Source organism: Cydia pomonella, chromosome 1 (assembly GCF_033807575.1).
Source record: "Cydia pomonella isolate Wapato2018A chromosome 1, ilCydPomo1, whole genome shotgun sequence".
Classification (NCBI taxonomy): domain Eukaryota; kingdom Metazoa; phylum Arthropoda; class Insecta; order Lepidoptera; family Tortricidae; genus Cydia; species Cydia pomonella.
In genome coordinates, this window is record NC_084703.1 from 39,323,420 (window position 1) to 39,337,765 (window position 14,346).

Genomic DNA, 14,346 nt, shown 5'->3' on the forward strand with positions numbered 1-14,346 from the left:
CCCTACACCTCTGACCCGAGAAGATTTAAATCCCTCCTAATTGTAGGAGGGTATTCCAATATGGGACTGGCAAGAAATTCAGCATTTCATTTTTAGTACAAGTTTTTCTTGCTGACTGTACTTTTCTTACCACAAATATACACCGTGTTTTTATTGAATTCCGTTATCTTCGGGGTATCGGTAAGTACGTTTAAGGAAACTAAATGGCATTGTTAATTTTCCGAAAAGATTTTTTTTTTTTTGGTATTTTTTAAATATTTTTATTTTTATAAAAAGTAATTAAATGTTGCATATAACGTTGTTATAACACGGACATTACATTTAACTCGACTAAACAATTTTTGGAAATTTTTTTTTTTTTTTTGGTATTTTTAAATTATTTTTATTTTTATAATTAGTAATTAAATATTGCATATAACGTTGTTATAACACGGACATTACATTTAACTCGACTAAACAATTGAAAACTGTGATATATCAATGTCATTTCGAACATCGATCGTCCGAGATAGTACTTACGTTTAGTAGCAAATGTATGAACTCGTACTAAACACTAATCAATATGTAAACAGGCCCTAAGGCAAGTGTACACGCTCGTAAAAGCCTTATAAGATATACATAAATTATTGATTATCTCCGAAATGGAGTTAATTAGAATACTTTATACTCGTATTCTTTTACATACATTCTTTGAGAAAGTTACTTAATTTAAGCTCAGGGTTGCACCCTTGTAATTAACGGAAAAAAAAAACACGGTGTATAGTTACTCATCTGACACTTATATGTAAAACCTTTTCTGTTATCATCTTGTACCATACGTATTCTGGCAAATAAAGAAATTCTATTCTATTCTATTCTATTCATCTAGACAATACTGAAAACCCCAAACACAATTAGGTTGCGTAGTTCCTATGGCTTCCTGCCTCCATCATCAGATCAGCTCGATGGTACCATAATATTCCATTGTCACACGATTTAATGCAAATTTTCAGCTCAATCGGAAATCGGGAAGTGGGTCAAATTTAGCTTCCAACGTTTAACCCACACTAACTAACAAACTTACATACTAACAGGGCAAGTTAAAAAAAGGTCGTAAAGAAATTGTTTAAACCAATAACATACATGCGCAACCTCTAACGAGCTTCTGTTCCAGAGACCTGTGCGCTATAAGACTGCACGGGGCGCAAGACTCCAGCCTGCAGGAGGTGGTAGTAGCCTCTGTGTATATGCCGGAGGCGGAAGAACCACCACCGCACGACATGGCAAGGCTGGTCAACTACTGCGAAGAGGCAGTGCTCGAGCTCATCGTGGCCACCGACTCGAACGCGCATCACCCCCTATGGGGGATGCAAGCAGGTAACGAGAGAGGTAAGAAGCTCGTCGAGTACCTATTCACTACAAACCTCAACCTCCTTAACACAGGTTCAGAACCGACATTTGTAAACAGACGCAGCAGGACAATCATTGACCTGACCCTAGCAACCGAAAAAGCATCGAGACTAATCTCGGGCTGGCATGTATCGAAGGAGGTATCGTGCTCAGACCACAGGTGGATTCGATTTGACATTCAGGTAGAAACACGAGCAGCAGTGCCCAGGCGGAACCCACGCAAGATGAAGCGTGACCTTTACACGGTGCGATTAACTACAACATTGAAACAGCTGGAGGGTCCCCTTAGAATAGAAGGCACAGCGGGCATAGAGGAACAGGTAAGCATTCTCACGAGCACCATTCTGGATTGCTACCATCAAGCATGCCCCTTATCGACCCCACCGACCAGAAGCAGAGGGAAAAACAACTGGTGGGGACCTGAGCTGGAGAGACTCAGGGGCAAGATGAGGAGGCAACTGAACAGAGCTATGAACACAGGCGCTGACGAGGACTGGGACAACTATAAGTCCACCAAGGCCAAGTATAAAAAACGTCTCAGGTACAGAAGCACAAACTCTTGGCGCAAATTCTGTACAGACATCGAGACCACCACGCAGGCCAACAGGGTAAGGAAGGTCCTCTCCACCAACTCGACCATAACCTTAGGATCCCTGCGTAAGCCAGACAACTCTCTCACAAACTCACCGGAGGAGGCGGAACGGGTCCTAGTGCAAACGCACTTCCCGGACTGCGTGATATCGCACCCAGTAAGTTGGGACGAGATGGAGACAACCACCCCGACGGAAGGCGAGTGGCTACAGACATATGAGGTAATCAGCCCGCAGCGCACGCAGTGGGCCCTAAACAGCTTTGACTCCTTCAAATCTCCAGGAATGGATGGGATCTTCCCTGCGCTTCTTAAATGGGGCGGGAAGCATCTCACTCTGAAGCTGACCATCGTTCTGCGCGCCTGTCTGGCACACAGATACGTGCCGAAGCAATGGAGGGAGGTCAAGGTTATCTTCATACCGAAACCAGGTAAAAGCGACTACTCGGACCCCAAATCCTTCAGGCCCATCAGTCTGACCTCTTTCATGCTGAAAACATTAGAGAGGTTGTGTGACAGGTACCTTAGGGAGAGGGTGCTAATTAATGTGCCCTTGCATCCAAACCAACATGCCTATAGCCCTGGCAAATCTACAGAATCGGCACTTCATGCAGTGGTAAGTAAGATTGAGGTGGCGATCAAAAACAGATCCATGTGCTTGGGAACCTTCATAGACATAAAAGGGGCTTTCGACAGGACCAGGTTCAGTAGCATTACAGCAGCACTGGTAAGACATAGCGCGAATGCAGTTATGACAGAATGGATAAACAACATGTTGAGCCAACGAACCATCAAACTCGGGACGGGCGAAACACAACAAGCATTAGTGGCAAAAGGATGCCCCCAAGGAGGAGTCCTATCACCACTACTATGGAACCTGGTGGTGAATGACCTGATCACCACACTAAACAATAAACACTATTACACAATCGGCTATGCTGACGACATAGTGATACTGACGAGCGGCAATCATTCAGGTACGGTATGCGATGTTACCCGCTCTGCACTAGCCATCGTGGAGCGCTGGTGTATTAACAACGAACTCTCAGTCAATCCCAACAAAACTGAGCTGGTTATGTTCACCAACAAACGCAACTTGGGAAACTTCTGCCTTCCCAAACTGTTCGACACGGAACTCCAACTATCTGCGGAGGTAAAGTATTTAGGGGTAATACTTGACAGCAAATTGAATTGGAGTAATCACTTAAACGGCAAAATTGACAAAGCCACAGTCGTATTCTGGCAATGTCGTAGAATGGTGGGTAGAACCTGGGGGCTAACCCCAAAGATAACTCTATGGCTTTACCAGGCAGTCATACGACCAATAATAAGCTACGGTGCAATAGTTTGGTGGCCACGCACCAAACTATCCACAGTTGAAGCTAAACTACAACGACTCCAGAGGTTGGCCTGTTTGGCGACTACGGGCTGCATGAGGACAACACCAACCGCGGCCCTGGAAGCTTTACTGGGCCTGTCGCCGCTGCACCTCTTTATACAACAGGAAGCGCTAGCTTCGGCGGTACGTCTCAAAAAATCGAATCTCTGGAGACCACCTAGGGTACCACACACCGAGATCCTCTACGAGGCGATAGGTAAGGAACCGCTAATAGAAGCGGTGACTGACAGGATACCCAGGCAATACATCTTCGACAAGAAATACAAGATACAGTTACACGAAGAACTTCGTGAAGGACTTAACCCGAGAGAGCTGAGAATCTTCACGGATGGATCAAAGACAAGGTCAGGCACTGGCGCGGGAGTATTCTCAGAGGACCTAAACATACATATCTCAACACCACTAGGCGCCCACAACACAGTCTTCCAGGCGGAATGTATGGGCATCATAATGGCAGCACACGCAATCGTCTCAAGGAAAGTAGAGGACTACCCCATCCGCATACTCTCTGACAGTCGGTCAGTACTGCAAGCTCTGCAAAGTTATACTTTGACCTCAGGGCTAATCTACGAATGCCACAAGGCTCTGTCAGAGGTAAGCACCACCACCAGCGTAACTCTGCAGTGGATTAAGGGACACAGCAACTCGCGAGGGAACGATGCAGCCGACATATTGGCGAGAGATGGCTCGGAACTGAGGGTGGCAGGACCGGAGCCAATCATACCTCTGCCTTATGCCTGGCTCCGGAACATGCTGAGATGCAACACCAAGGTAAAACACCAACAGTACTGGTCTAACCTAGGCACGTGCAGGCAGGCGAAGGAGGCCCTCCCGACAATCGACCCCGGTTTGTCGAGGAGGCTGAGACAGCTGAAGAGGCCACAGCTCCGGCTTTTGACTGGGGCCATAACCGGCCACGCCCCACTAAACAAACACCTATTAACCCTACGTGTTACAGATAGCCCCCTCTGCAGAGCGTGCATGGAGGAGGAGGAGACAGCCGCCCACGTCATTCTTGAATGCCCAGGGGTGGCAGAATACCGGGCACAATACCTCGGTTCCCCGGGGTCTCTCCCAGAAGTCGTCGGCAACATCAAGGGTCTGCTAGGCTTCCTGGTAGAGTTGGGTTGGCAGGAGTAGTGCCGTCAACCCACCATCACGCAAAATAGGCGCGAATTGCGACGTCGAGTTGCGGAAACCCAGCCCGCGAATACGAATACGAACACAATTAGGTTGCGTAGTTCCTATGGCTTCCTGCCTCCATCATCAGATCAGCTCGATGGTACCATAATATTCCATTGTCACACGATTTAATGCAAATTTTCAGCTCAATCGGAAATCGGGAAGTGGGTCAAATTTAGCTTCCAACGTTTAACCAACACTAACTAACAAACTTACATACTAACAGGGCAAGTTAAAAAAAGGTCGTAAAGAAATTGTTTTATTTTAGCTCAGACTCGCGAATGGAAAGGGGTATTACCTACTCTAACATGTACTGCCAAATGCAACATCAAGAATCTATGCCGCGGTCATACATTGCCACCTCCTAGTCGGTGCAAACTTAGCGTAGACGGACTTTATAGCGAGAATGACTAAACAAACGATACACAATTAGGCTGCACGATTACCCCCGAATTCTACAAAATACGGCGGAAAATAACTTATACAGATGCAGAACATTATTTGATTTTAAAACGGTTCTATTTCTATTACTGTTCAGAACTTTGCTTTTCTAAGCCATCCGATTACGTAAGCAATTGGTTTGGTAGGTAATGGTATTCCTTTAGCTCCATGCCATTAACATATAAATTATTAAATACAAGACACTTATTTAGGTATAAGTGTATAAATTAAATTAAATATTCGTTTATTTCAGATCGGGGGCCAATACATTTTTTTGAAGTGAAAACTTCTCTAGCGACGCCGTGCACTTTTTGTGATTAGGGAAAAAAATTTAAACTCGCGGCAAGTCACGTGACCGACAGATTCGTCAGATTGAAAATTCGTAAGACGGACATGATCGTGGCCTGATCAAAAAACTGTTACAATGTCATTGAAGCCAGTAGACCTTCTTCTTCTTCTTCGCGTTGTCCCGGCATTTTGCCACGGCTCTTGACAACTAATTCCAAGATTTGGCGTAGGTACTAGTTTTTACGAAAGCGACTGCCATATGATCTTCCAACCCAGAGGGTAAACTAAGCCTTATTGGGATTAGTCCGGTTTCCTCACGATGTTTTCCTTCACCAAAAAGCGACTGGTAAATATCAAATGATATTTCGTACATAAGTTCCGAAAAACTCATTGGTACGAGCCGAGGTTTGAACCCGCGACCTCCGGATTGCAAGTAGCACGCTCTTACCGCTAGGCCAGGCCACCAGCGCTCTGGTGAAGGCAGTAGACCGATGTTAAATAATTGTAATAGTTCTGGAAGTGTTACATTTTTAATGTATTATAAATAGTCATGTTTGTGTACGATAGCGCAATAAATAAATATTGTATTTAATCACATAAATGATAGTACTTTTATACTGATAATTAAAGCAATTCGTGCAAAATTATTCCCTAACTATTCTAAAATATCAAAAATGCACAACATTAATACTCAAGTTTTCACTTCTGCAGGCACTCCCGTTGTATTTTTTTTTTGTAATATAAGGTTCATCTTCATGGTCTATCATGTTTTGTGAGGAATAGAGATTATAGAGAAGTTCCTCCTCCTGTTAAACTTCGGCCGTGAGAGAGTAAAAAACCTTATGTACCTACGTGAGTGTCTAAACTAGTTAGCTAATTAGCAGCTACACTAGAGGCTGCATGTATAAATATTGCGTTCGATTTCATACGAAAATATTAGCGAGCTACCGGTGAGAACCATCCAAAGTTTGAATTAGTGATATCTTTTCTCAGAAAACAGTGCTCACCATAAAGGTCGAGGCAGCTCTGGTGATTTAGGAGGACCACCGTGCCCCTCGAGTTATCAATGTTCTCCAGACCTCGCACTTCAAATCGGATGCCAAGAAGTAGCCTTGCTGTCCATCTTAGAAGAGCTGCTGGAATTCTGTTAAACAAAAGTTAGGGATCTATAGTAAGTACGAGTAGCTCTAAGGATTGATAAAAATGACATCTTTTAGAAGCAAATGAAATGCTTCATCACAACTTGTAATTATGTTTATACTTACTAAAATAAGATTAAATAAATATTTACAAAAAAAAACAGTTTATAAGTGAATATAGGTTTATGTTAGTATTTCAAAAATGTACTTGCACCAACACAACTAAAACAGCTATTGTATTGTATTGTATTCGGGCGATTTTCCGCAACTCGACGACTTGCGCCTATTTTGCGTGATAATAAAACAGCTATTACCATGTTCACAATGATTATACGTGGTTTATGCAATGTTACTGGTTACTTACAAAGCATTTTTCGGGTTGAACGGTCTAAACAGCATCAGAGGTAGTGGAGCTGTCGCAAAAATAACTGCGGCGATCACAAAAAGTACAAACTGCAACAAAACAGTATGGAAACTTAAAATTTAAGGTTTATTACATAGGTACCTATCTGAGCTAACTCTGCAGTCTGCACCGACACGACACGACATTGACAGGACAAAGTCTGGTCGTGGCAATAGAAACGTCATATTTTTATAAGAGTTTCGCGTTTCTGTTGGTACTTCCACACTCTGTCACTGCGAAGCCTGAGCTTATAGGGTCGACTCTACCAGGATCCTGGGCATCTTCCTATGCATCCTCCATCTACTTAGTAGACATAGGACAGCGTTATTCGGCAAACCACGGCCCGCGAGTCGCAGGCCTAGGTTAAAAATCCAGGGAGGAAACAGTCGAGAGCGTTTGTATGGAAAAATCACAACTAGGAATTCCTCTTAAAGTCACCCAAAAAATTAACACACAGAGTTCATAGGTGGATCCGATTCGCACGTCGCTCCGATGTTTTAGCGAAACAACGCTATGCGCATATTACAGCGACATCCCGCTCGCACGATCCAGGGTGCTATGCGCCTTAGACCATTAAAACCAACATTTGTAACAAATTGCAGTTCCAAAAACTTTCGATTTCCACCTACTGTAGATGGCTTTCTTCTAAAAAGTGTGCCTACCCCTGGCGAACAAGTATCAACAAGGGACTCGAGCGAGATCTTCATATATTCAATAGGTATGCGTAATTAGAGTTCACATTTAATTAAAGGGAACTCCTACGCCTAAGTCAATTTTAGAAGAGTGTGTTGTGTGTTTTTAGACATTTGTATGGCTGTTTTTTTATATTAGATTCGTAATGGTTGTGTTGTCCGCAACCATACTGGCAAGAATGACTAAGAGCAGGAGAGAGATGGCAAAGAGGGTCGAGAGTCAAATAAAGCAGAAGAATGATTGTGTAAGGAGGATTTTTTAACATTATAGTTAGACATTTGACTGGCAGTATCGACATTTTTATGGGACTATACAGCTACCGAAATTTTATGGCACTGTGTCGACATTTGTATGCCACATTCGACACTTGTATGGTCAAAGTAGCCGTACAAATGTCGACAAAAATGTATTTTGCCATTTTTCATACATTATGTACCTGATTCATGTATTTATTAAACACAAAATTCATACACCATAATGCTAAGTATTATTATACACCGTGTTTTTATTGAATTCCGTTAACTTCGGGGTATCGGTAAGTACGTTTAAGGAAACTAAATGGCATAGTTAATTAAAAAAAAATTTTTTTTTTGTTTATTTTAACTATTTTTATTTTTATAAAAAGTAACTAAATGTTGCATATAGCGTTGTTGTAACACGGGCATTACATTTAACTCAACCAAACAATTGAAAACTGTGACATATCAATGTCATTTCGAACATCGATCGTCCGAGATAGTACTTACGTTTAGTAGCAAATGTATGAACTCGCACTAAACACTAATCAATAAGTAAACAGGCCGTAAGGCAAGTGTACACGCTCGTAAGGGCCTTATAAGATAAAAACGAATGATTGATTATCCCCGAAATGGAGTTAATTAGAATATCGGTGTCTTTGAGAAAGTTACTTAATTTAAGCTCAGGAATGCACCCTCGAAATTAAAGCAAATAAAAAAAAACACGATGTATAGAAACACATTTTTAAGTCAATTGTATATCAGGTAGGTATAAATAAGGGCCCTTTCAAATGTCCTATTAACCGTATCAAAATACGTCGTACAAAATGGTTAACTGTTTCTTCGGTCAAAAACACGTACACGTTGGAGATCGATCACATCGAAGCCCAAGTAATGTACTATTGTATCGTTAATTAAATAGTCCAAGATTCCAGAGCCGCCAGACCTTACTTATTTTCTCATGAACAAAGTGTATGGGATAATATAGTGTTAGTATGTACTTTTAATGTCTGCATACTTCATATATTGGCCCGACAGCCATTTGTCCGGTACAAGGTGCTAAAGGTTGGTAAAAATATTACTAACTTTTCTTACTACTCTCATGGCTGATTTTTATGTATGTTTAAATATTGTAACTTTACTTATATTCTTACTCTTGATTTTTATATATGATACTCAGGGAACGTTCCCACGCGATACGGTTGATTTCGCTGGATTTAGGGTTTGAAATTAGATTTTATCACATACAGTACATACTTAAGAAACAAAAGTATATATTTTTAATATACCTATGTGTTATACTGTGTTATATAAAGTATTTAGTTTACAATTTAAACTGTTCTTTTGATTTACTTGGAATTTTAGCCTTGGGATTGGGACAGTAAACATTGTAAACAATGCTCATTTGAAAATTGAGCCGACTGCCTGAACTCGGTAAACGATAGGAACAAGTACCCAAGATGTTATCGATGTCATTTTCGACCACTTAAATAAAGTTATATAGTCTAAACATTTATAATATGCGTAAGTCTAAGTAGGTAAATATTTCCTTAACTTTAACAATTTTTAAACACCTTTTAACAAAATAATTTACTTAAATGGACGCAATTTTCTGTATTTCCTCATTTTATGGCCATACTCAAATATCTATGCATATAAGATGGTTTAAAAAAAAAAATATTTCGTACGAGTACGTCCTTCCATTGAAAAAAAACTGTAAGTAGGTACTTACGTATAAGCTCAAAGGCCAAAAATAAATGCAACTGAGGAATAAATTATTTACAACAATAAGAAAAAAAAAATTTGGTCATTTACCTTTGTAATTTTTATTTCAACTGGTTTTTAACTTTTGTTTATAAGTAGTAGTACAATATACTAGTCTCTAACGGTTTTGCCTGTGACTTCGTCTCCGCACAATGATGTTTTGTATGATAACATTTTTCCTTTGTCCTTTCCCGGGACTCCCAACTGTCTTTATACACAATTTCATCTAAATCGGTTCAATGATTTTTAAGCGTGTAGATGTAACATACGTAAAGACAGATAGACAGAGTTAGTTTCGCTTAAAAAATTAGTAGCGAGCGATAACTTATGGTAAGGTTTTTTAAATATTTGTGCCGTTTTGAACCAAAAGATTGTCGGTTGTCAATAAGCCGCTATTTCCATAAAGCTTCTATTTGAAATGAACCTTATCGACAGCCGACAATTACCTTTAAGTTGAAAACGTCACATTTTATTGTCTAGCCTCCAAGGCATGAAACAAAACTTGGCAAGATAAAAATTCAAAAAAGAATGGAATGGGCGACCTTTCTATGACTACTTATGAAGCCATGGGCGTCTTGTACTTTTTATGAGGCTATAAATCCAGTAACTTTGTCGCCTTTTGTAATGGACTGCGTTTGCGTCAAATCCGGTAGTTCTGATTTTTTGCAGACTTGTTTATAATGTTGGCTTTATGAATAATCCAAGTTTGTGACCTGAATTTGCGGCTTTATCTCGGAAACTGTTAGGTCTACAGAGACAATTCTAGTCTCGTATTGTAACAAGTCTACTATAAGAACGCCCTGAGAAGGTACTATCAAAAAGAAGTCAAGTTTAGAGTTATAATTTACATGAAATTTTCGCAGCTTTCTCGATTTTCGACAAACGAGGGAACAAGGTCACAAACTTGGATTATTCATTGGGCCAACATCATTTATAAACAAGTCTGCAAAAAATCAGAACTACCGGATTTGACGCAAACGCTAATGTATAAAGTTACTGTATTTGTATTATATGGGCCTCTTGTACTTTTTATGAGGCTATGGGCCTCCGGACGGCTAGAGGATATTAGTTTGTCCTCTTTTCTATTTCCAAATATAATTTTTGAGTAACTTGGTACCAGTTATTAAATAACAAGAAATAAATACATACATTTGTATTTTCAATACCTCAAAACGTCCGATGCCATGATTGTAATGAATCATACTATATTTAAACAGAGCGGAACGTAGAGCAAACATGAAGCAAGCGCCGGATACACCCGCAGGAAGCAAGGCACTTCGCAGATTAACGCGTGTGTACCGTGTACCAGCCATGAGCCTGCTAAACACATACGTTACCATTACTTAGATACGGGTTTAAACGGCTTTGATATGTTTGTTCGCACTTTAGCCGTGGCAAGATAAAAATATCCTGTCCAACTATATGCCGTACTTGTACGTAAATATCTACTTAAACGAGTATTAATGTGTTGAGACGTGTTGTCTTTGTGTTCGTTCCCATAAGGTAACTGCGCCTATTCGACAAATATTAACAACCATCGGTAGACCACATTTCTTTCAGTACAAGTATGGCGTAAGGGTAGTGGTCACCACCGACACTCCTTACTGAGGAAACCGACTACGCGGAAGGCGCTTACGCTTTACTTGAACACGCCATACGTCGTGCAAGTGCAGTTACCCCATCGAGGCACTTACCCTAGAGGGTTTTCACATTGTCCGATCGGATATCGGATGTTGGTTGAACGTAAAATGTAAGATACATTAGTAAACGCCCCTATAATGGGACTGGCACCAGTAATGGGATGGTATAGACAAATCCTGTAAAACAAGTATTTACCATCAGTTTAAACGCTGGCGACATTTTACCATAAAAAAGCTTCTTAAGTTTAATTTTCCATTGATATTTGTTAGTTTGAAAATTAATGGCGCCATACATCCCATGACCGAAGCAAAAACCCAGTTTTAATTTGTTAACAATATTGAAAACAATTGCAGTACCTTTCATTCAATATTTAATACTATGCTGCTGAAATATCCTTGTATTAATTAATAGAGTACCTTACTTAGGGCCTGTTTCACAATGTACAAGTATTGGATAGCTAATTAACAAATAAATTAACTGCCAGATAAAACTACCTGCAAACTTAGCACTTTATCTACCAGTTAAGCTTATTTGTAGATTGTGATGTGAAACGCCAACGATGGCTTTATTTATAAGAACCTAATTAGGGCAATGAAATGAAGCATTAAGTACCTTAATATAATATCGGGCGATAGCGCTTGTTGTAAACAAGATTATCAACAGCGCCATCACGCACCCCAGCACAACGTTGAATGCCGACATCTTGGGGCTGGTGCGTAGCTCTGAAACAACACAATACAGTATATCGTAAAATCTCCTACATTAACTTAATTAAAATTATAGTCCAAGTAAACACTGATATTTTCTAAATATACATAAGATACGACTATGAAGCGCAGGTGGCCTAGCGGTAAGAGCGTGCGACTTGCAATCCGGAGGTCGTTGGTTCAAACCCCGGCTCGAACCAATGAGTTTTTCAGAACTTATGTTCGAAATATCATTTGATATTTACCAGTGGCTTTTCGGTTAAGGAAAACATCGTGAGGAAACCGGACTAATCCCAACAAGGCCTAGTTTACACTCTGGGTTGGAAGGTCAGATGGCAGTCGCTTTCGTAAAAACTAGTGCCTACGCCAAATCTTGGGATTAGTTGTCAAGCGGACCCCAGGCTCCCATGAGCCGTGGCAAAATGCCGGGACAACGCGAGGAAGAAGAAGACATAAGATACGACTAAATATAATTGAATACAAATTCTTACAAAAATGAAATCTCACATGTAAACAATAATTATTTGTTTTACAATGGGGCTAAGTTGTTGTTTAACCTCTCGTGCTTATATTGATACCTGAGCAAGCGAAAGCTTTCCAAATTGAACCACGAGCGTAGCGAGTGGCTCGAAAAATGGAACCTTGAGCGTTGCGGGTTGAAATCCCTGCACGAAAGGCGCCAGGGTTAAACAAATTTTGCCCCCAAGTGAAACACCAAATTTTTCACCGCGCCAACCCGAACAAAATATTAACTGTAAGATATCATACAAAATCAAACGTAAATGAACGCAATTAAATATTTACCATTCGAAATGATCATTTAAAATCAATTCTACCAGCTAGCATAAGAAAACAACTTAAAATTTGCATCAGATAATTGTGGATACGAGGTGGATTGAAAAATTCGCGGCCTGAATATTAAAAACAAAACAGACGTTTTTTAATATATTTTTATTTTTCTACATAGTCCCCGTCGAGTTGAATGCACTTGTTCCATCTGGATTCTAGAGCCATTACACCACTTTTGAAGAAGCTTTCCTCTTTGAAGGCAAAATAGGCATCCACCTCAGCTTGAAACAGATGAAAGTCCGATGGTGCTAAATCGGGTGAATAGGGTGGGTGGGGCACTGGGGCAATAATTCAAACCCACATTTGGCAATCTCCGCCATCGATTTTAGTGACGTGTCAACACGTGCATTGTCCTGGTGGAAGATAACTTTCTTTGTCAACATTCTAGGTCTTTTTATCTTCAGAGCCTCGCGTAATCTGCGTAATAACTCGCAATAATAGTCGGAATTTATAGTTTTACCTCTCTGGAGATAGTCAACCATTATTATTCCCTTTGCATCCCAGAAAACAGATGCCAAGACTTTATTGGCCGACAAAATTGCTTTGGCTTTTTTGGGAGGCGGAGATCCAGGACGAACCCACTGATTCGATTGCTGTTTGGTCTCTGGTGTATAGTAGTGGACCCACATCTCGTCCATAGTTACAAATCTGTCCAAAAAGTCTTGAGTATCGGCTTCATACAGGTCTAGACATTCACGTGAATTAGTACGGCGAGCGATTTTTTGTTCCACTTCCTTCTCGCCCACACCTTGGAAAAACCTAATTCGTTGACTATAATATTTTGGGTTCATTCATAAGAGATGCCTACGATGTCAGCTATTTCCCGCACCTTTAATCGCCGGTCTTTCATTATCATTTCGCATATAATTGCCACATTGTCCGTGTTAGTCACCGTTGTTGGCCTCCCGGGACGAGGGTCATCTGCGATACTATCTCGTCCACGCTTGAATTCAGCTGCCTATTTTTTCACCATCGTATTGGCCAGGCCGCGAATTTTTCTATCAACCCTCATAAAATGCAACTTTCTCGTAAGTTTTCGCACAATCAAGAGAGCCTTTACCAGCTGGTGTGGTGGAAAATAATCAAAAGTGCAACAACTAAAGCTTTTTTATTAACTACATTAATTAACTAACTACAAACTTTAAAGAACTATTTGTAACCCGACTAAGTATTGAATTGTTTTATACGTTATAAAGAGTGGCCTTTATCTATATTTGTAGGTACTGGTAACAACATTCGACTCAGTCATTTTAATACTTGTATTGTACATGAAATAATATAATGGTAGATTGTCAACCAAGGGATGAAAAGCACGCATTTCAATATTTTCAATAAAGTTAAGATATTTTAGAATATAATAAATTTTGTTATTCGTAAATACACAAACAGTCAATAATCGGGTTCACCGCAATAAGCATACATAAAAGAGAACATAGTGAGAATAAAGTGTCACGACATGGCCTCATCTCAGCATGATGTTGCTGGCGACTTCCAGCGCTGATCTTCCGATGTGACCATCAAGAGATAAATAATCACAGAAGGTAAAAGACAAAAGTAAAGAAACATAAAATAAACCGAAATAAATTACACACAGTAGACAAACTCATACAAAAAAAAATAACATGA

The 14,346-nt window shown here is 40.4% G+C and overlaps 1 protein-coding gene across 3 annotated transcripts in view; it reads right to left on the bottom strand.

Moving 5' to 3' along the window:
- LOC133522822 (1-acyl-sn-glycerol-3-phosphate acyltransferase alpha) overlaps window positions 1-14,346 on the bottom strand; it is a 57,218-nt gene that overhangs the window by 11,604 nt on the left and 31,268 nt on the right. For all 3 annotated transcript variants that reach the window (XM_061858300.1, XM_061858286.1, XM_061858294.1), the window contains 3 exons: window positions 11,777-11,886; window positions 6,792-6,880; window positions 6,296-6,432 (listed from right to left, as the gene is read on the bottom strand). In XM_061858300.1, the coding sequence (XP_061714284.1) occupies window positions 6,296-6,432; window positions 6,792-6,880; window positions 11,777-11,866 (316 nt within the window). In that variant the 5' untranslated portion in view covers window positions 11,867-11,886. The remainder of the gene's footprint in view (window positions 1-6,295; window positions 6,433-6,791; window positions 6,881-11,776; window positions 11,887-14,346) is intronic.